We start from the raw sequence: 24,045 nt of genomic DNA, 5'->3' as shown, positions 1-24,045 counted from the left end.
TTACCGCAAGTACGTGAAGAGAAGCAGCACAGAGAACCTTCACGTGTAGGGATGATCCATATTTTGGGGGCAATGCTTGATCATTGTTGAACTGCTTAATTTTTCACTGGTGTTCCTCACGTAATGGAGCACCCAGTAATCTCGTGATATGGAGACATCATTCACATAATGCTACAGCTAAGCGTTGTGTTGGCGGTCAAATAAAAGTTATGCTTTTGGTTTAATTCACGTTGTGTTTGAGCAATAGGCTTTTCTGTGAATCCTATGTGCTTGTGCATATCACATTACTGTTTCGCCATTACCTCGAGCTAGCCCTTAAAAAACCGGTGATGCGCAAAACGATTCGCCTTTTATATGTACTGTATATTGATCTCATATACGAACGCGGAACATGTGCAGTATTCATGTACTCTTATGCTATATGAGAACGAGGATATCAATATTTATGTTCTTCTGTTTATTGTAGCATTGGAAAGTAACTGAATGTTTATGTTATTTTTCTGCTATAAGTATATTGCGTGTCTTAACTGTCCGTGTTATGCAATAATATTTTTCTTTTTTTTTGTGGACAAGGCTGTGCAGAAACTATAACTTTGCGCCATACCTGAGCACCTACATGGCAACTGCCTGAACACTTTCACAGGTATCACGTTAAACTGATCCATCCTGTATATTTAACATTAAAACAACATATGTTTGGCTTGACTAAAAGTTTTCAATAAAGTAGGAGTTCGTATCCATGTCCAACTCAAATACAGAACGAGATATTTTAGTGCACATTTAAAATTATATAGGTTAGGCTTCTCTTTACAGACTCGTCGCTTGCGTATTTTGAAATAATAATATTTTCATGATGTTTTGGTTGTTTCATTCAAATGCGTATGTAATTCAAAAGCTGGATACGAGAGATTTTCGTCCCGTTAATGCGCTTCATCAAGGATAAAGTACTAGGGCCTATGTCATTGGCCATAAGTTTTCAAGGCATTGATGAGCGGCAATTTCCAATATGACGCCTTTACTAACGCTGCATCTGCTAAAATATTTTATTAGAAATGCTTTCAAAAGTACTTGTAGTATTTTTTTTCTTCCATAATGCTTCTGAACGCTGATTTGCCAACAGGGTACCATAGCAAAATGGGCCGATATAAACGCTGACACTCAAAAACAGGCGTGTCATGCAGAATGCGCGGTAGCGTGCATTTCTCCATTGCTTCACGTTTTCTTACTGAAAGTACTTTTCAGCTTGTGAGATGCACCCAAACTTACCTTCACCAAATTCTTGCACTCTATTACAACATCCAGTTGTGGCAGAGGTTCGAAGCGAGCTGCATTTTCATGTTTTTCAATTCCGGTAGCAGTCGTTGCGAAGGCTGGTGGGAACCAATAACTCGGCTGCAAGAAGGAGCACACGTGCCAACACAACAAGCGTGACTAGCCAGAAAATAGTAAAAAAAAGCAGTTAACAAAGACAATGTGAACTTTAAAAATGTGTAAACAATTTAGATCGTCTCTGGTAAGCCATGCAATATTCGTTGGATATTTCGTAATCATGTGAGCTTCTGCCATAGTTTTACGAACTTACAGAATCCATGAGTAACCGAATGCACCCAGAATAACTGCATAAACTGAACATACATTCAACCGACGCAAACGTAAATTTCAGACGAAATACTGGTCTATTAAAAATTACAACGCAATTTGAATATCAATTTTTGACAGTCACTTTTTCCTGTAGTATTGAGAATGATCTCTAAATTCTGAGCTTAATTCTGAAATGAATAAGGTCTTAAACTTTTTGTCGTGTGAAGTTGACGTGCTTGCAACCGTTCGTGTCATATGTAATACTAAAAATCTTGAATAATTTTGATGATGATGATGATGATGTATGGGGTTTTCGGCGCAGTAGCCATTTGATGGCTACGGAGCACTGTTTAGTAAGTAAAAAAATGTGGGCAACTCTTGTGCTAACTGGCTCTAAAAGGGGCCTTAAGTTTTACGTGATAAACATCGGTGAAACATGTAGGTAATAAAAAGGGAGAGTTATGTGAAATGTGTGCAGTAATAACGAATACCAAGGTGTTATGCAGGGAGAGAGAGAGGGACTTTTCATTAGGAAAAACAGAGATTGTCACCGGCGTCTATACAATCCTGGCATGCTACTCTGTATGTATCATGAAGTAAAGTGTGGAAGTATGCTATGAGCTTGAATGCCTTGTCAGCATACTAGAATGCTAGGGCAGCGAAACAGGATATTTGTAAAGTATCTACCTGAGCAGGAACCTCTCATCAGAGGTGATGCTTCGGATCACGAGAGTGAATCACGTGAAAAAATATGAATATCACTTAAACACGCGAATAATGAATGATGGTTAAGGATCAAAGCTCCAGCAATATGCATTGCTGGATGATGTGTTATTAGCTCTCGATAGAGTAATGGGAAGTGCTTTTTTCTGAGATAGTGTAATTATTTTGCAGTGGATTAAAATGTGAAGCAAGGTAAGTGGTTCTCCACATTTCACGCAAATTTTGAACCACCGCAATACAAAAGGCGTGGTTATATACTCTGTTGGTGCTCTATTCTTAAACCTGTCAGAATTACTTCTGCTCGTGGTAACCTTGATACTGGTGGTCAGTTGCTAAGGTGTGGCTTCATAACAAGTAGTTTGTTTAAAGTTCGCCTATTCCAGGTGATCTTCCAATGAGCCCCGAAAATTGTTTGAGCAAAGGTTTCAAGTTTAACACAGGTTTGGGCATGGGCGTATCGGCCGCGTTTTCGTGGACGGATGCGACAAGCTGATTCACCATCAAGTGCCTTGAACCTCGTGATGCCCTGGCAACCTGCGTACTACGACAAGCTGTTTAATGTGTGGAATTAGAGAATCGGTATATACTACTGCCTTTTGTAATTTAATTGTTGAAGCTGAGTAACGACCGCAAGTACTGCATAGGCTTCTGTGGTCAACATACTTGTATTAGAATGCAGAACACCGGATCTGAAGACGTTAGACCGACCACTGTCAATGACGCAGAAGTATGACTGTTTGAGGCATCTGTATATAATTGAGGACAAGTGTAAATGTATAGAATTTCCAACAAGTACGTCGGATATGTGCAATAGGCGTGTTCTTTGTACCCTATGTGAAAGACACCTCGCCATGTATAATTTGCCACTATCATGACGACAGATATGCAACAGGAGACATTAAAAGGTCTTCCAGAAGAGAAACCCCATTTCCTCAACTAGGGCCCTGACGTGAACTAAGTACGGTTGTCTCAACGAGGGACGGTTGTCAAGAAGAACAGACCAGGTGAAACCATGTGAAGGGTGTTTTGTTTTCTGTTCAGTTGGCGATAATTAAAAGAAGTCACAGCTTTGCCGCAAAGGAGAAGCAATGAACGCGATCGCAACAAATTGAAAGGTCACGCGCCGAATGGCAAGTAGATCGAAACGTACCCCGCGTTTCTCACGGACAAATTACGCATCAAGCGTACTCACAGGTACAAATGAACGCGAATAAGCGTCTTAGTTGTTACTTTGCTTTGTCTGAAAGCGTTCCTTTTCGCAAACGAAGACTCCTCTGCAGCAAATTACAACAGAATAGTTCTGATGAAAGCTCAAGGACAGCCAAAGCGTAGGTTCCTCCTCACCGCGAGATAAAGGTGCGCGAGTGAGCGCCCACTCCCCTCCTCTCTGCGGGGCAACTTACGCGTAGAGAGATGAGAGCACACCCCGCCGCGTCGTGACGATTTTGCGACGCGCTTTATTGTGCCATCTTGCTGGTGATGCTGGCGAGGCCCGTTACAAGCGGTGAGCGGTAGGTATAAATATCTTGCCGTTTGAACCCTGAAGCAGCTGCTTTTTCGTAGCTCAGGGGTTAATGCCTCACACTCAGACTTCAGAGCTCCCACGTTCAATTCCGTGCGCCGGAGACTTTTTCTGGATTATTTTTCCTTCTTGCGTTTTCATATATATATATATATATAGATATAAATACATATACTGTGAGCGACGGCAATGTTGACGCCAACCCTGACGGCGAAATGCTGCCGAGAGTATTCATATGAACTCTATCGCAATGAAAACATATAATACTTCTGGAAGTGAAGTGACCACCCATTCGTTACAATATACAGGCTTTCTATGGCGCTTGTTTGAAATATTCGTTCATCAAACTGAGAGCGCGGGGGAACACACACAAGAGGCAAAGAAAAGGCACACAGCGCTCGTGCAATATGCTTCTGCTTCGCCTCTTGTGCGTGTTCCTCCGCAGTCCCACTTCGAGAAACGAATATGAACTAGCAACAAGCCCATCGTTCTATCTTGTTGCTGTTTCATAGGCACCCGCATATACGCGATTGTCTAGATGCTGGACCGGGTAAGCAAAGTCGGGGTACTTGGCGTCGCCGACAAGGCAATCTACAACGTCTGTTAATGAAGATTTCATATAGAATAATCGAGCTTTCTGTATCTGCTGCACAAAGACTGTGATAGCACATTTAAAATATTGATCAAGGTTTGTGCACTAGTATACACTTGATGTGAGATACAAAAGTGAGCAATGAGTCCAGGATCAAACCTACGAATTCATGCTGCGCCCCTAAAGGTAACCGTTGATTGTGCAGTTATACGTGTCATTTATCTTTGTTTATATGCTAGCAAAATATTTTAACAGAAAAAAGTTTTGCTGTCACAATTAAGCCGTTGAACAATATATAACTATAGATTGCAAAGGAAAAAAAAACGAGACCCATTTATACACAATACGTACCATTAGCCGATCTCAGTCGTAATTTCAGCCCTTTCTCGACATCAATAACGAGATAACGCGAATTGTTCAGTAATGCACTTCACATGAGCTTCCTCTGACATATTTGATGCAAATATTAAACGTAGCAGCTTTCACTGATTAACTGCTTCTTTTCTGTTGGAGCTAAAACTTACTAACACTACAAAAAATAGTATATTTCTAGCCTTGTAGATTACCACCTCTGTCCTTTTCTTCATGAACGTGCACATGACTAGATTTTGCATGATTGAGTTAACTCATACATGTTGCTTCCTTAAAACAAGATGCTGCTATGATTTGTCTCTCCATAAGTCTAACACTTGGGTTTATGGTCATCATTTGATTCATGTGCATGTTAAAAAGTAGCAGCCCTTATATGCTTTCTTGTGGTATAACACAAAAATTCGGTTTTATATCTTAGTGCTTGTTATGTAGCTTGACCATTCGTTTTCTATTACATAATATATATCCAGTTGGCACCAGCCATTTGGCACCAGCCAGAAAGAGCGCTGCTAGAAATGTAACTCGCAAGAGTGGAAGCTTGGGCTACTTAATGCATAGTCATATTTGCAAGATGTTTCAGCGCGCGAACAAAGGAAAAAGGACAGGGTAGACAGCGGTCTTTCGGTCTACCATGTTCTTTTTCCTTTGTTCAAGCGCTGAAACATCTTGCAAATATGCCACAGTACCATAGATTCTCTAAAGTAGCATAACATTTAAAAGTTCGAACGCCTTGGGAAACGGAAGAAATAATTCTTTACGAAAGCAGCACTCTGAAAGTGAGTGAAAATACTTTAGTTATAAAAGTGGAACTGCAGTCAACATGTTTTTTTTTTCGAACTTCAAATTGACAGGACATGAAAAGGTGGTAGTTGTCTATACATTAAGTGTTCTCACAGTGCAGAATTTTTCTAGAGCTTGATAATACACTGAGCGCAGGCACAGGTATATAATCATTCATATGAGTGTATTTCATTGGAAAAAGAAAGAAGTTATATTTAGACTTCACAGTCTTTTTTTAAATATATAGATGTAGCTACACAAGGGTTGAAAATGTGCGTGTATCTTGGCGCCCTGTCTTCTTGTAGGCATTACTGGCATTTTTTAATTAAAGTGTGTGGTTAAAATAATTTTTTAGGATCGTTGCGCGAAGCAGCAAGTGCAGCACCTGTTATACACTATTACTAAAAGCTTGTGGTTGCTCAGTGGTAGCGTTGGAACATTCATTGAGAAAAACATTGGTAAATGGTCACTAACTGTGCATGAAGGTCCCTGTCGTGATTTGAAAATGACAGAAATTAGTAAAGAACAAACCCAAGGTTGACTGGCCTTCAGTTTAAACTGCAAAGAGACTTTAAAAGTCTTCAATTTTCACCACTTTTGGTCACTTCGGATGAACTACCAAGGTATAATAGGATAAAAGCAAGGACTTGCTCACAATGGACCTAATTGTCGCTGCCTTCTTGACGACTAGCGCGACAAGCATTCTGCCTACATGTGAGACAGAACTGCAACTTCTTTGCAATATTGATCTTTGCTTAAAACGAGTTCTTGCCCCGCCGTGGCGGTCTAGTGGCTAAGGTACTCGGCTGCTGACCCGCAGGTCGCGGGATCAAATCCCGCCTGTGGCGGCTGCATTTCCGATGGAGGCGAAAATGTTGCAAGCCCACGTGCTGAGATTTGGGGGGCGTTAAAGAACCCCAGGTGGTCGAGATCTCCGGAGCTCTCCACTACGGCGTCTCTCACTATCATATCGGGGTTTAGGGACGTTAAACCACATAAATCAATCAATCAATCAAATCGAAACAAGTTCTTGGTCACGCTTGCACACCGTCTAAAGTGATACACTCTTTCACCCCCTGCTAACGCCACACTCGGGTCTCGGCTCATCACCAGTAATGACTGACTTACAAGACACATGCGATAAGCGTTTGGCTCGCAGTGCTAAGAGTAGCTTTAACAGGTGGTTACTGCCTCCCCTTCAAACTTCTTTCAGTTCTGAATGCGCATACAGGGTGTTTCAACTAAAAAGCACCAAGCAATACAAAATGAAGAATGAGAATGATGAAGAATGTCCAGCTAGCGCAGTATTGTTCTTAGGGGTATGTAGCAAGTCGAAATATTCTTTTGATCCGTCAAGAACGGCAATTAACAAAGATTGCTTAATTATTACATTTTTAAATACTGACTCTAGAGAAAAATTTTCCATGCAAGACGCTAGGTCTTATTCATAAATAACAAAATTTTCAAGAGACAGTAAGATAACGACGCTGGTTATTTTTTTTCGGGGTTTGTTTAAAGTGTGCGAAATTCTAAAAAAAATTTCGTAATAGCCGTCTAACGCGCTGTGCTTTGAGTGCCCTCAAATGTAATACGTTGAACGAAATTGCAACCAATATTCACGCAGGAAGGTCGCATGAACCGGTTATCGGTGACTACGATGGACATGAAGCGATGGTTGAATGGTACCAATAAAAAAAGAGGTGGGGGTGCAAAAAAAAAAAACAAGAAACGAAGACAATAAACTTCAACGAAAAAGTGGCTGCGACGTGCATTGCGATACGAGACCAGAGGCAGCATTCGGTGCTGCGCTGACGTTTTTTATTCTTTTTGGGCCAACGATAAAGAAAATGGGTGGGGGGAGAGTGACATTTTGATAGAGTAAGGTATGTGGTAACGGCAAAGGAGGCGACTCTCAATAACCACACAACCGCACAATGTACGCTCGTGATAACTTCGGGTGTACGGCCGGTATCAACCATGCTGGCGTGAGTGTTTTTATTGACTAAGAAAACTACTGAGAGATGGGTGCAATACGAAAAACAAGCAAAAATCTAAATCAAATACCACTTTGCAAAACAGCACCTGAAGGGCTTGTTAGAGTCTCGCACCCCCTGAATCTCTTAGAAAGTGGAAAGCAATGTTGCTTGAAGGCGCCATGCAATTAAGGCAGGTAATTTTGTACCGAAGTTAACCTAAGCCTGCCAAGTAGATTGACGCGAATTCGCACAGAAATCCTTGGCTAATCGCGGAGGGTAAAAAGCAAGGGAATCGGAAAAGTCGAGACAATAAAAAAAAAGAGATTAAAACTTTGAAGAGCGCAAGCTTGACAGCATGATGATGGTGTTTGATGTTTTCTAATTGATTACAATAGGTCGGCAATTCGGCGTGATTGTTTTTAGCACACTTTCATGCAAAAAAGTCAAATGACATTTGCTAAACATTTATTGCTCAGTGAAAAAAGTTGTAGGTAATAACAATAAGATGAAAATAGATTGTTGCCACGTTGTGTGAAAAAGATTTGTGAAAATAGATTTTATCTGGCCACAGAAGGTGTTGAATAGCGCCATTGCGTACTCGTCATTTTGTGTGTTCCTATTTATTCGTATTGAGGTGTAAATGTCCTGCTAATTACAGCGATATCTCCAACTCACCATTATAGGGAACAGAAGCGGCTGCGGTCGAGATGTAGTCCAAGGCAAAACATTTGACAAGTAAACAATCAATATGGTTATTATAAATGTTGTGGTTAGTAGTATGATGAACATTTCAGCAATGGTCACGTTGTCCATGTTCAGAGCCGGCTTGGTGATGATGCCCCAGTCGGCCGTTTCTTAAACGAGAAATTTGCACAAAAGACGACGTTATAAACTGTTTATTATAACAGAGAATATGTTTATTAAGCAAATAAGCTTAAAAGCTGCCCGAACCCTTTTGCATATAACCCAGCTAGTACTCTCAATTCTTCAAACAAAACAGCCAACAAAATAACAAATCACACACAGACCTTAGCTTTTAAAGGTACAACAACGATGAAGTGGCTTATAACTGCAGGCACCTTTCGGTAAGCGAAATCACTTTCTTGAAGGCGCCAATTGTCTTTGGTAGCAGCGCTTATCTTTTCACCTTCAACACGAATGTGTTGCATCCCGGGGTCTACTCAGGGTCAAGAAAAAATTCAGTGGCGTATTTCGGTCACAGAAATGATGTGGAGAATTTTCACTCAATCAGAAGCAAACAAAAAGGTTGCGTGAATGGGAGTGAAGCTGATGACCACTTGTTTTATTTACTTTTTGCATTGTTAGATAAAACGCCACATATGTATTGAACCAGGCAATTTGTTTCTCTTACGAAATCGCACGTTTAGCCGGTTATGACATCTGACTAGTACAAAACAACGCCGTATCTGCATCTCATGTTCCAGCTGTACAGCTCATGGGATAGGATATACATTATGAAAGAGGTTCTACTCATGAACCCTTTCTTCAATTACGAGACAACTATAGTGTCGCAACGAAACAAAGCACCTCATACGCGGAATTAGTGCTCGAGAAATAATGTTTACAGAGTTGGCCTCTCCCTGGCTGTAAACTCTGTATTTGCTGCATGTCTTTTAATTTTGTACAACCCCTAAAAGTAAAAAGATTGTTTCAGCGTGTATTAGTTGGCTGGATAAATGCACCAGTGTCTGTCATTAGCATAATTCATGTAGTATGTGCAGATTCTGCCAAGAAATGGCAAACTTCAACAAGTGGTAGCACCGGAAAGCACAATGCACCAGTTAGATTCGTACCAGAAACACAGAATTTTATGGAAATGTTATTGATGGCATTGCTTGCATCATTGGACAGTCCACCTGAGTGCGTGAGTACAATTCACGATGACCTTTCAAAAGCATTTCTTGCATGACTCGCTGGCCTCAGAAGTCTTTCTAACATACGACGATCCATGAGCGACACACGCAGTAGTTTATGAACCACCCACGACCCTTTTATGGCGCTTACATAAGCTGTTGCGGACTCTAATTTTGTTTACCAACCCAACATCCAGACGATAGAATAATCAAAGGAAAATGTCCTCAACCACTCACTGGCAGCAGCAACACTAAGAGGAAGCGCACCACTATCCTTCACCTGTGTAGGAGTTGTGTGTAAACAGTGGCATGCTAGTCGCCAAGTAACAGTCACACTCAACCGAAAAGGACTGAAGTGGGGTATGCCATTGGGCCTTTAGTGGACTAAATGGGCTGACACAGATTTTGAACCCATTTTGGACTAACTGCGGGAGCAACTGCAAGGGTTCAACTGGTATTCCCTAGCACTTACTCCACGTGGTTTAAATGTTGGTCCTAGTAGAATGCTCCAGCGGGACTAACAGTTGAACCGTCTAGACGAATCACAAAAAAAAAATGGGGACCCTGCACCTGTGGAGTGTATTTACCGTTCATACCATATAAATCAGAACTGAAGAACGCAGTATGGTGGTCATGCAACACACAGACGTATATATACACATGCATTATTTTTTCAAAGTAAAACACCGCAAACACTAACCACTTGCGCTACACTACTGATATGAACTTTCGGATATATATAGCACAAAATTTGACCTCGAATGTAGCGCCAGTGGGCGACTTTTACTCGGCTTAAAAAAACAATAAACATTGACACCGTAACATGAAAGTTTACATGGCCGGTCTTTTAATATGAATATAAAACTAATTTTTAACACCCCTCCAGTCAGAGTCGAGGAACTATCAGCTGGCATTCAATCCAGTCGGCTGAACCAGCATTCACAGTGATGGTGCACGAGTCAACAAACCCAAACATAGCAGCGACGCTTATGCAGGAAAGCCGGCAAAGCAGCCAGGTGCTCCGTTGATGCCATACCGTGTCGACTGGCCGACGGCGTCGCTAGGCTTTCGAGGAGTACGGCTAAACGACCACCGGCGATCGCAACATGTGGCTCGCATGGAATTTGCTTCGTTGTTGCTTTAGTCATGAATGAACAATAGGTAGGCGTACCATGTTCGCGGTGTCTTACGTAGTGATGTATATATCTGTATATTTACAGCGACGATACTATTCGCAAACATTAATATCATTATCATGTTTGGACGGGTCATTTACTTATGTCGTCTGTTCGCGTCACATAATACCGAATTTGGTACACGTGAAGCTAGCGAAATGGCCGCGAGCGCGTCATGAGCACAGCATTCAGTCTTGTTGTTACATTACACGCATCTCATGATGATCATGTTTGCACCAGACAAAGTGCTTGATTGGGCTGGTGGTGCTGCATGGTAGACGAAGAAAGAGCTTAACAGCGCAAACGACAGGAGGGGATAGAAGAGACGAGAACACAGCGCTCTGTTCTCGTCTCTTCCATTCTTTCCTGTCGTTTTTGCTGTGAAGTACTTTCTCCGTCTACTTTGCACCAGACACATACCATTATCAACAATCCACGTCCTATAAAACCAAATTTGTTGTATGTGAAGCTAGCGAAGCGGCCGCACGCGCATCATGAGTGTGGAGTGTAGTCATGTTGTTACATGACATAATTGGACGTGTCATTTACATTTGTCATCCGTCCACATCACGTAATACAGAACTTGGTACTTGTGCTGCTAGTGAAACGGCCATGAGCGCATCATGAGCGTGGCTTGTAGTCGTTACTCATGACTTACATGATACGCATGTCATGATTTCTACGTCAGGGTCTGTCACTTGTGTTCGCCATGCTGTCATGTCATACCATGCCAATTTGCAACATGCCATGTGAACAAAACCATCGCAAGAGCAAAAACACCATGAAATGTAAATCATGACATTCAGGACATACATGTGATGGTATTATGTTATGACTTGTCAATCATGCTCGTCATACAGTCATGTTATGCCACACCAAATTTGCTATTGATACCATTAACTAAATGAACAGGAGAGCTAGAAGTCATAGGCGACTAGATAGATAGATAGATAGATAGATAGATAGATAGATAGATAGATAGATAAATAGATAGATATATAGATACGCTCAATGTTACCGAAGTTAGCTACAAAGTGGTTCGCATTTATTACATGAATTTAGAAATGTTTCTCACCACTACGAAACCTACATGCGTGATAATGATAGCCACTCTCTGACCACGAGAACCGGGATCACATATATGGTGGTAGTTGGATGAAGCTATATCGCTATCGTTAAAGGTTTCATGCAACCAAGACAAGGGTATCACATATATATGTGGATGATGCGTGGGCAAAATCTGTTACAGTTTATAAATTTATTGTGTTACACTCCCTACATTGAAGCGAAGCAAACGATGTTGAGGCTCTATCTGAAATCTAAATGCCAGTGGGCATGCCAACTGCACTCTCATGTGTCAATTTCCTACGTGTGTTAACCGAGTCGTCCCAACAAAAATGAATATATCACCATAAAGCTTATCATAAACAAGAGCAACCCTGTTACCGCTTTCTTTGCCTGCTTTAGCAGTTGACCATAGTAGTTTTCTTTTGTGGAGTGTGTCAGCACAGTGATAATTAGAACGAGAAACTTTGGCTCTTTGACAATATCTACTTTATATTATAATGCTACCACCTGTACGGACAGCAGCCGCGCTAAAATAATATGAAATTTTTCCGAAAACACGAAGAACTAATTGACTACTAATTCGCGGCGCCTGTATGGCTGAATGGTTGTACCGTATAATTAGCGACTTCTTAGAAAAAAATGCAACAAGTACCTTTTATTTCAAGGTACCACTCAAAGACAGCCGCGTGACCTGGTGAGTGGCACCTCATGGGTGTACGTCGAGCGCCCGTGGTATAGCTGCATAACTAGTGCCTAAACTGTTAACAGATTCAGACACGTTGTCTCAAGCTTTTTTTTCATATGTATGAATAAAATATTTACCCTTTCTTACCTTTGAAGTCGTCGAAGATTGCAATGATTTTTATGATTCTACTGAACGCCACATTTGGATAAAAAGCCGTCCGCAGTTTCTCTACTCGCTTTTCAGTAAAGTATTGAAACAAAGTTGCACCAAAAATAAAATTCATCTTCTCTGCATCAACCATAGGGAGTATGAAAAACAACCCGAATGCCATGACCATCGCCCACCTGCCTGAAATACAGATAAGAATGACGTAGTCATTACAGGCGTTAGAAAGTATCGAAAGCGTGTTAAAAAATTGGCCTCGTATCTACAATTATACTGCAAATGTCGAAAAACGATAATCTTGCATGTGGAGAGAGAGAACAAAACATTTATTTGATGTTCTGCTAAAGAAAATTGGTGAATGGTATTCTGGAGGCGTTGTGTCAGAGTGCCTCGAGCGTGCAGTGGAGGGGAACAAGCGCATCAAGGCACGTCACACGTGAGACATGAGCACCATCTGGCAGTTCTTTTTTGAAAACAAAGTTCGTGGCTCTGAGATGGGTGTGCGCGCCAATCTCAGAGGTGATAAAGTGTAGAACGCAAGGCAACGAATAGGTGCAACACCGTCTCGTTTTAGCAAAGCGTTGAAACACTTGCCTTTCCGTGCAAGCGTTGCGTGGTCAGCGCCGCGTAATAAGCGCTACTGTCCTTAAAATTACTTATGTATGTCTTTTATAGTAAAAGGCAAACATGCAGAATATATACGTGTTATTATGGTGCCCCAGACATGCGAAATAAGTGATTTTCAATCGAAAATTGCACAAGTATGAATGCTGAATCTTGAGCAACAAAGGTGGGCGCTGCGGATTGCGTCGGCCATTTCGAATACCCGATGCTGTTAAGAGTGAACAAACAGAGAAATGTACAGACAGACAGACAGACAGACAGACAGACAGACAGACAGACAGACAGACCAAAATTTTTGCGTCGTAGGTCCCCAAGAAAGGCTATTGCCTTTAATAAAGTGCAGCTTCAATATACGCCGTGTTTCGTACTTGCCCCATCTTAGCACGTAGCGGAAAATTTATGTATAACAATGCCATGTAGTAAATGTAACGAAATTGTAAACAAAACATCTTAAAGCGTGTGTACAATGCATTATTCATTTTTTCTTGATGGCATAAGGCAAAGCGATGTATCGAAATTGCGTACATTTTTCAAAGCTGGAATTCGCCTCTCTTACCTGCTGGATTTTTTTTGCGAACCAAAGCAGCTTTTGTACACATCTGCCTATCTGTATTTTTATCTCTAAATGTGTACAATTTCATGCGCTTGTTGTCGTTTCATTACCTGATATGAGGCGCAGAAAGAACAAGTAGCGCTTGAAAGTAATGGCAAGCTTATCTATGCTAATTTTTGCAGGAATGAACGTAAGGGAGGAATTTTTCGCACTCGTGTTCTTGTTAGATCATTTCTGAGAACCAACAGTTGTAGCCTTGAAGGCATTCGGTACGTTGGTGGGTACTGTTTTAGCTGTATTTGAACTACGCATAGAAATTTAAAGTAAACTGGGAGAAAAGAGCCAAATCTGCAACGTTCGCGTAACACGGCCGATGTTTTGTAAATTGAGTTACGGCAGGGATGATCCCAGCGTTACTATATTAGCTTTACATTTCCACACACACGCACATAAATATTATGGGATTCCTAAGCGACATCCTGTCCCTAGTGCATACTTCAAACATTTAGTGAATGATATCATTCCGAACTTGCTATGCACCCACTACATGGCCTTAAGGGAATAGGCGCAGTGACATGTGTGCCTTTTGTTGGGTGTGCCTTGCTTTAAACTTTGAACTCATTATAATAATCACATATTTTGACGCCCGGTGACAATATTTCTTTCTACCAGGCAATATTACTGCATTACTTCAAGTTGCGATGTGAAGAATGTATAGATTAATTGATATGTGTAGTTTTACGTCTCAGAACCACTATATGATCATTAGAGATGCCATAGTTGAAGGCTCCGAAAATTTCAACCATCTGGGGTTCTTTAACGTGAACCCGAATCTGAGCACACGGGCCTACAACATTTGCGCCTCAATCGAAGAATACACGTAGGACGTGGGCGTTTGTGAAGCATTAAAGTTACTTTCATTGCATTTCCAAGCAAACGAACTTAGATTAGCTGTTTTCACAAGCAGACTCTAGGCTGTGTGGCAGAATACCTGCTTGCGACGCAAACTACCAAGATTAGAACTTAACTAAAATGAAGAGTTTTTATTTTTTATGCTATTTGCATCTTTCTCGATTTTTAGGTCACGCACAAGATCATTTGTCGCTCACAACTGACGCCAAAACCAGCACCGGAATTTCTGTGAAACGAACTCTTTAACGCTATCGCGTCAATAATCCACAAAGTGAATGAGAGGGCAGCACCATCGCTGAATCGGCCAAACATCGAGTGCGTTCTGAGAAGGTTGCAGGTTCAGTTCCTGTTAGTGGCAAAGTATCTTTTTATTCACGGAATTTGACATCTATTTGCAGTTCTCTATTAGAAAACCCCGTGTCGCTTGCCCAGGGCCATACATGATTACTGGAATAGTATGGCGGTGGGTACTGCTATAAGTTAAGTGTGGGATTGGGCTTGTTGGTAATTCATTATTAAACTTCTTAGTGCAAAAACTTCCGACAACTAACACAAGAGACGAGGACGAGCGCAAGCCGACGACGTACTGCAAGCCTGGCACGCTACACAGAGGCACGCTGGATGCTGGCGCGTTGGACACTAGCACTCTCGTCAGGGAGTGAAATTGTTGTGTTAAATTAATTTTCTGCGAACTTTCCATTATACTTCCTACGTTATTGAGACTGAAGCACGAGCGGTAACAAAGAAAACTACAAAAATATTTGTGCATAAGTAGAACGCGCAACATTGATGGACCACACGAACCAAGTCTGATACGTTGCCGCTAACCTGCAAAACGATATTGTTGTCGATGATAATCATCAGCCCCTTACTGCTCAGTGCATAGGGCACCGCAAGGAAACCATTGTCATCCTCGGTGTCGTGTCCACAAACTTCGACAGGTGCACGGGACAATAAATCAGCATCTTCACGCATTCCTGCAGACGAAGACTCCATCGTGCCAGTCGCCCATACGGTTCCCGTAGGTTGGCTAATCAGCACAACGAATGATTGTCGGTCACTACCTTCCAGTGGCGTCCGTAAAGGTAAGACCTAAATTTCATCGTGGGCCCTACAACAGCCAGGTACTCTTTCTCTGACGTGGAGTAGTCGACCTCGGCATGGGAAAAAGTGCGGCTACCGTACTCTTTCACTCGCTCTGTGCCCTCTTGTTGTTGGACGAGGACAGCACTGAGACCCACGTTGCTGGCGTCAGTATAAATTTCAGTATGAATTTCAGTCTTGATCAAAGTAAGCGAGAACTGGTAGTGTGTTCAAACGCCGGTAGCCCAGAGAAATCTGCATCCTGTTCTTCCTCCCAGACGAATGGAACATCTTAACGAGTGAGTCAAGTGAGCGGTTCAGCAGTCCTAGAAAAATTGGCTATAAGCGGCGATAGTACGCGCGGAGCCCTAGAAAACAACGTACTGCCTTTTTGTCACGTGGAACAGGAAACGAGACCATGGCGGTACTTTTGTCAGGGTCGACCATCCACACTGACAACATGGCCGAGAATCTTAGGTTCCTTGTAAACGAAGTGACATTTTTCTGACTTCAGTGTCACGTTAGCAGAGCGGAGCACTTCTAGCACATTCTGTAGACGCTTCGGGGGCTCCTTAAAGGTCGCAGAAAACAAGACAACATCATCAAGATAAACTAGGCACGTGTGTCACTTTAGACCAGTAAGAACAGTGTCTATCATTTCCTGGAATGTCGAAGGTGCAGAACTAAGGCTGAAGGGAAGCACTTTAAATTCATATAGGCCATCTGGTGTAACGAAGGCAGTTTTTTCACGATCTCGTTCATCAACTTCGATGTGCCAGTAGCCACTTTTCTAGTCTATCGATGAAAAATACTTGGCCCGCCGTAGTCTGTCGAGGGAATCGTCAATCCGAGGCCACGGATAGACGTCTTTTTTAGTCACACTGTTAAGTTTTCTGTGTTCCTCGCAGAAGTACAGTGATCCACTTTTTTTCTTCACAAGCACGACCGAAGATGATCAGGCACTCTTCGAAAGTCGGATAACGTCATCTCGCAACATCTCTTCGACTTGAGCATTTATCACGTCACGTTCCTTTGCCGAAACGCAGTAAGGGTGCTGTTTTATGGGCGAGGCGTCGGTATACGTAATTATTCGGTGTTTGCTGATCAGTGAATGATGAACCTTCGAAGTGGACGCGTAGCACTCTTTTAATTGATATAGCAGTTCACGCAGCTTGGCCTGTTGTTTCTAGAGGGTCGAGTTGACATCGACTTTGGCAAGTAGTGAAGTCACGTCACTTGGTGTCGGTCAAACCCCGCCGTTGGCTGATGTAGATGCGAAGCATTCAGAAACGTCTGCGATGGGTAGGCGAAAGCGATAGCGGTGTGACAAACAGGTGCTGGTGCTCGTTAGTGATATTAATTACAAGTAAGCACAGTGTCCGCCATAAAGCGTGATGAAGCTGCGTGCAGTGCAGACACCTAGCGTGAACAAAAGCACCAAGTTGCCTTCGGCGACAACCTCACCATCCTGTAACTTGTCGGACACCACACCAACTAGGACGCTTGAACGCGGAGGCAGCGTGATGCTGTCGGCAGAAACGCGAAGCGTGCTGTCACGGACGTTGTCAAATTTGTCGGAGGATGCAGCTGTCGAAAACGTCACGGTACGCTCTCGAGAATCGATAATAGCGCCGTGCTCCCGCAAAAAATCGACTCCCAGGGTTAAGTCTCGAGGACAGACATGAGGTACGAGGCAGCTGGCGAGAAACGTACGTCTCCGAATGCTCACTCCGATAGTGCACATGCCCATTGGGGTGACTACGTGCCCGCCGGCAGTACGAATTCATGCTTCGTACCAAGGCGTAACAACTTTCTTTATGTGCGCTATTAGTTTTCCGCTCGAGATCGAATAGTCCGTATCTGTGTCCAATAATGCGCTAACGTCGTGGTGACCGTCGACTACCACAAGTATATAAAACAATGTGGTTCTGGCTGTTGTCGCTGTCGTCGGAGAATCACTCGGGGTCCGTGCTTGCGTCGGTGGGATGCCTTGCTTGCGTCGAGTGTCAGCGGCCTCGCTCCCGAACGCCCCGCCACGGTGGTCTAGTGTCTAAGGTACTCGGCTGCTGACCCGCAGGTCGCGGGTTCAAATCCCGGCTGCGGCGGCTGCATTTCCGATGGAGGCGGAAATCTTGTAGGCCCGTGTGCTCAGATATGGGTGCACGTTAAAGAACCTTAGGTGGTCGAAATTTCCGGAGCCCTCCACTACGGCGTCTCTCATAATCATATGATGGTTTTAATAATAATAATAATAATGGTTTTTATTTCCACCAATACACAGTTGATGGAGGGGGTGAGAATAAAAGCGATTATCCGCTTGACTAAGTTCTCACCCCCCAATGTACATAAGGCAGTGGCGGTGGCGGCAACAGAACACCACAGCTGACAAGAATACACAACATTAACAAAATTAGAATTGATAAAGCCTTCAAACTAAAAAAGAAAAAAAAAACCCACACAGACACAATGCAATAAACATATATAGTAATATAAATCAAAAGTCGCAATATGTAAAGCACGAATACATTAAACATATTATTTACATGCAGCGGTGACTGCATTTTCATCCTTTGTGTTTTTGTTTATTGTTTTCCCTAATTGTTATCTACGAACTTTGAAGATAAGGTCTTAATTGTCAGGAGTGTTAATAAGATATTGGCGAAGTTGAGAAAGGGTGATATCTGCTATGTTAACACCTGATGAATATAACCTGTTTAATTGTAACGGTAGCTGATAAGTAATTTTTTGTTGTCCATAGTTAGTTCTTATACGAGGAAGCATCCAAGGTGGTTGATGACGGTGAGGGTACTTTGATTGATAACGTATCATGGAAGCGATATCTGTAATAGTAAATGAACGTTTTTTTTGTTCGATCTTATAGCGGCGTAAAAGCCTGTAAATGTATAGGTGGTAAACATTGATGATTTCATGTTCACTAAACAAGTGATCTGTTGTATGTCTGTGAGGAAGGTTGTAAATTAGACGGAGGATTTTATTATGGAGTGATGAAATTTTTCTTAAATTAGTTTTAGTCGTTGTCGCCCACACTAACGTGCAGTAGTTCAAGTGTGAAAGGAATAAAGCGTGGTATATAGCAAGCTTTGCCTTTAAAGGTAAAACAGATTTATGTCGCCAAAGTATACCAACCGCTCTCGATGCTTTTAATAAAATGTTGTGGACATGATCATTCCATTGCAAATGTAGTGTGAAATAAACTCCTAGTGATTTTATTGACCTGACAATTTCAACTGGCTGGGATTTATACAGCAAATGTACTAAAGTATCAGATTTTTTATTAATAGAATTAAAAATTATAGCTTTAGTTTTATTTACATTAACTGACAGTGCATTTTCCTTTGTCCAAACTTCTAGCTTACCTAATACATTGTTACCACGGGAAGATAGCTCATTGTGTGTATCAGCTGACAAAAGGATTGTAGTGTCATCCGCATAAATAATAAACCTGGATTGATCATCAATGTTCGCAATATCATTAATATAAATGTTAAAGAGAAGAGGCCCAAGTATACTGCCCTGTGGCACACCGGCTGTAATATCACGCGTTTTGGACTGAAAATTGCTGATTTGAACGTACTGCTTCCGATGAGATAAATAAGATTTTATTAAATCTAAAGCGTGCCCTCTAATACCACATAAATCCAATTTTCTAAATAAGATACTGTGTACTATGCAGTCAAATGCTTTGGTAAAATCTACAAAAATGCCTAACACGAACTTATTTTTTTCTAATTTATCAAGAATATATTCTTTTTGATGAATCAAAGCAATTTCCGTAGAACGGTTTTTTCTAAATCCATACTGAGAATCATTGATAATATTGTTAGATTGTAAAAACTTGTCCATGCGTTTCAGTATGATTTTTTCCAGACATTTAGAAAAAACAGGAAGGATACTAATTGGCCTATAATTGCTAAAGTCATTTTTGTCTCCCTTTTTGTAAAGCACAATTACTTTTGCTATTTGCATAGCCGAAGGAAATGTAGCGGTTTGCAGGCACAAATTAAAGATATGTGTAAGCGGCACACAGATTAATTCAATGACATATTTTACTGGACGAATTTGTATGTTGTTTAAATCACATGACGTACTGTTTGAAAGCTCAAGAAACGTTTGCGTTACTTCACTCTCACCTACTGGTTCAAGAAAAAGAGTAGATGAACATCTGGCAGTAGGGGTGTCTTGTGAGTTATGTGGTGTAGAATGATCCCTTGCGAAGTACAAACTAAATGCCTCAGCTAATTTTTCCCCTGTGTAATCTTCTCCTTTATGAGTGATCTTGTCGAAATGCGTATCCTCAATGAAATTAGCGTCCAGAGAACGGATTTGTTTCCATAGTTTATCAGGATGCCGAAATGAATTTTCGAATTGTTTTTCATAATATCGCTTTTTGGCATTTCGGATGTCACTGGTCAACTTGTTTCTGTAGCTTTTAAACTCTTGAAACAGCTGTGTGCTTTTGGAGGCAATGTATGTGTTATAGAGTTTATTCTTCTGTTTAATGCGTGTATGAAGTTCATTACATATCCAAGGTTTTCTTATCTTTTTCATAGTACGTTTCTTTTTTAGCGGAAAGTGCCTATTATAAACACCGCAGAATTTACTAAGAAACTTTTCATAAGCTGCCTCTGCATTAGTTTCATTGAACACATCACTCCATGACATAAGTGACATTTCACTGTGAAAATTTTCAAGAGCATTAGGTGTGACGTACTGAACCATTGGGGTACATGTGTGTTTAGATCTAGGCTGCTTTTTCTGAAAAAACAAATAAATGCCCATGTGGTCACTTAAATCGCAACAGATTACCCCTGAATGTATAACAGAATTGTTAATATTAGTAATAAACAGGTCAATCAGTGTTTCTGAGTTAGTAGTTATACGAGTAGGAAGCTTAGTAACAATACTGAAGCCAAAACTTCTTAACAGCACATCAAAATCAATTGCATGGGCAGAATTAGACATCATGTCTATATTAAAATCACCGCCCATAATGACATCATAGTGATGCGCAGAAGTAAAAGAAATATATGATTCAATGTACTCAAAAAATACGTCAACATCTCCACTGGGTGGTCGGTAGAACACTGAATAAACGGTATTATTTGCCAATACAGAAACAACCTCAACAGCAGATGACATGCAACAAAGTTCCGAGATCAATTCACATTCGATTTTCTTATTAACGAAAATGCAAACACCTCCACCACGACCCACATTACGATTGACGGCAAATGTGGAAAATGATGGCAAACAAAAGCTACTGCTCAGCCATGACTCAGATACCATGACGAAATCAAAAGACAGGTTAAAACTGTCTAACAAAATTTGCAGTTCATCAGCCTTATTGTTCAGTGATCGTACATTCAAATGAAAACATTTCACTGATGAGCCCAACCAATCGGTAGGCATGACGCTGCGAATGTTGCAAGGCAACACGAATCTATTGTTAGCCATTTTGACGTGATGTTCACATATTATGTGCTGACGTGCCTAACCACAGTAAAATTAGCCAGCTGACTCGCGTCCCTGACAACATGGGACGGTTCGCCATCTTTCCTGCGGATGAAGATTTTCCCGTTTGCATACCACACGTAACGGAAGCCATTATCGCGAGCCCATTGCTTCACAGTCCACAATAGTGTTCTTGCCCTGCGCGTTAGGTTTTCCGAAAAGTATATGTTTGCATCCTTTTCCTTTAGTAATCGCCTTTTCTGCAGCCACATATCCCTCAGCTTTTGGCTTTGAAAACGTATGATAATGGCGGGGGTCTTATTTGCCTTCGCCGGAAGGCGATGATAAGCTTCAAGGTCGTGATCGCTGACCTCAGGAACTTGGATCATCCTGGCTATCTCGTTTATCTTTTGGAGTAGATTCTCGTGCTCGTTGAAAAGTTTCCCATGAATTTCCAAGTTTCGGCTCCTGCTACGCATTTCCAGGTCATTCAAGTCAGAGTTTATCTGGTGTAGTTCCTCGTCAGGCCTTGCTCGTTCCAACTGTTCAGTTCTCTTACGGAGCTGCTCAATTTGTTTATCTTGGCTGTCCAATCGCTTCAGAATGGTATCGAAATGATCAGACATTGTTTGCACTGCCTGTTCAATGCTGTTCATCTTTTCATTTAGTGGCATTAGAAAATCAAGTTTTTGACTTAACTCCGCAAAAGCAACAGCAAAGTTAAAATCCTGACGAGCCGCAGCAGCGGCACCTGCACCGACGCATGGCGCACCAGTTTTACACGTGGAACACACATAGTTTTTGCGAGAATTGGTGCCACTTCTCGTCTTATCAAGCGGCTCAGTCAGTCCAGAGCACTGTTCGATGTGATAAGAATTACCACACTTTTTGCATTTCACTTTAGCATCAGTAGTTTCTAGGGTAAGCATGCAAGCAAGGCATATGTCCTCCCCAGAAACACTCATCTCTCATACACCTCGAAAAGCATGACTACGACGACAAGTTTGGCAGTAGCAGCAACCAGCAGAAAAATAGAAAAAGGAAAACACTGTGTGAATGTGTGAAGACAAACCTGTGAAAAATGCAGATGAACACGTCAGAACGGGCGTCTATCGCCGGTCACCGCTACTGCCAAACTGCCGATAACAGGTGGGGGCAGGGGCGTCTCAGATCATGACGCAATCCCAATGTTTGCGATGCCAGATTCCGTCGGCCGCCGAGTCCTGGACATCCAAAAGAAGAATAATGTAGCAGTTGCCGGCGTTGCAAGGTACCACGCTCGTCAGTGCGGCAGAACCAGCTATCCAGAGAATAGGACCACCGGTATCAGCGGCAGGACAGGGACGAACCTGTGAAAAATGCAGATGAACACGTCAGAACGGGCGTCTATCGCCGGTCACCGCTACTGCCAAACTGCCGATAACAGGTGGGGGCAGGGGCGTCTCAGATCATGACGCAATCCCAATGTTTGCGATGCCAGATTCCGTCGGCCGCCGAGTCCTGTGAAAAATGCAGATGAACACGTCAGAACGGGCGTCTATCGCCGGTCACCGCTACTGCCAAACTTTGGGACGTTAAACCCCATATATCTATCTATCTATCTCGCTTCCGAAGGTTGCTGTCATTAGTTTTCCCACCTATAGGGCCTGGCGAGGGCGCCGTTGCCACCCCTGGGAGACTCCGAAAATTTGGAGAAGATCGTCTTGGGGATGGGGACAGCGACTGCCGCTACAGTGGCATGCGCTGTTGTGAAAGGCATTCTTCAATAGCTTTCGGTCTTTCACTGAATCTCAGCCGTGGCGTGTCGACGGCAAAACCCGTTAGTCCGAGGTGATGATACGGACATTCCCGGTACACATGTCCAGCTTCACTACAGTGATAACACAGTGGTAGCCTGTGCGGTGTACGCCATGCGTCAGATTTTCTGGGAAGTGGCTGTCAATTTTCCAAGTGCTGAATTTTCTGCAGCGAAGGAAGTGCATCCTGAGGCATAGAATTAACGAAGCACGGGGAAGCAGGAATATATCGACTGACAGCTTCTGCGTATGATGCATGATGTGGACCCGTCGGGACAGGCCGGACATAACTGGAAGGGGGCACTTGGAGAGCCTGTCGTACTTCATTTCGGATGAGGCTGCAAATGGATCCTGCAGTAGGTTGGGACTGGCACTGAATTTTTCGTAGTTCGTCCCGCACCACCGGTCGAATCAGGTCGCAGAGAGACTCGATGTTGACGCTGCATCGTGCACCTCCGATCTTATTTATTGACAAAGCGGCACTCACTTGCCGGTCGTGCACAGTAGAGCGCTGCTGCACCACTTGTTCCATGGTTGTGGCTTCGGTCAAAAATTCCTCCACGGTCTTTGGGGAACAGCGAATGAGGCCAGTGAAAAGCTTCTCTTTCACTCCTCACATTTATTGACGGACCTTCTCTTCTTCAGTTATGTCGGGGCCGGCTCGACAAAAGAGGCTCGTCATGTTTTCGACGTACATCATGTCACTTTCATTCGGCATTTGGAGGCGTGACTGAATCACTCGCTCGGCTAGTTCACGGCGATCGGGATTTGCCCAACTTGCCAGCAAGTATTGACGAAATACGCTCCACGAGAGAAAAGGCTCATGGTTTTTGTACCAAGTACGAGCACCGTCCTCCAAGCTGAAATACACGTTCCTCATCTTGTTGAAGTCGGTCCAATCATTTTAATCAGAGACCAGTTCGAACTGAGCCAGCCAGTCTTCGACATCCTCTAAGACGGAACCGTGGAACACCTTCGGCATGCGTGGCTTCCACAGCGTATGAGGCATGGCTGCAGCGCTTTCCAGTGTGTTGGAGGCTGCAGCGCCTTCCTTAGGGTTCGGGAGTGTGACAGACGTCATCTCGGGACACA

At 42.6% G+C, this 24,045-nt stretch overlaps 1 protein-coding gene and 1 long non-coding RNA gene across 2 annotated transcripts in view; both read right to left on the bottom strand.

Annotated features, from left to right (window-relative positions):
- The window catches only part of LOC142814458 (phospholipid-transporting ATPase ABCA3-like), a 67,055-nt gene extending 58,651 nt beyond the window's left edge, over positions 1-8,404 (bottom strand). Inside the window, exons 1-2 of the mRNA XM_075893221.1 lie at positions 8,222-8,404; positions 1,267-1,392 (exon numbers count right to left, since the gene is read on the bottom strand). Of these exons, the coding sequence (XP_075749336.1) occupies positions 1,267-1,392; positions 8,222-8,359 (264 nt within the window). The 5' untranslated portion in view covers positions 8,360-8,404. The remainder of the gene's footprint in view (positions 1-1,266; positions 1,393-8,221) is intronic.
- Positions 8,405-18,958: 10,554 nt separating this feature from the next.
- LOC119166700 (uncharacterized) lies at positions 18,959-22,716 on the bottom strand. The gene is made up of 2 exons (XR_012895030.1): positions 22,507-22,716; positions 18,959-22,380 (listed from the first exon to the last, which is right to left on the bottom strand). It is a non-coding gene; the product is annotated as an uncharacterized LOC119166700 (long non-coding RNA).
- Between the last annotated feature and the right edge of the window lie 1,329 nt (positions 22,717-24,045).

The sequence above is a fragment of the Rhipicephalus microplus genome, chromosome 4 (genome assembly GCF_043290135.1).
Source record: "Rhipicephalus microplus isolate Deutch F79 chromosome 4, USDA_Rmic, whole genome shotgun sequence".
Classification (NCBI taxonomy): Eukaryota; Metazoa; Arthropoda; class Arachnida; order Ixodida; family Ixodidae; genus Rhipicephalus; species Rhipicephalus microplus.
Note: the sequence above shows the minus strand (reverse complement) of the source record. Positions and strands in the feature narration are given on the sequence as shown.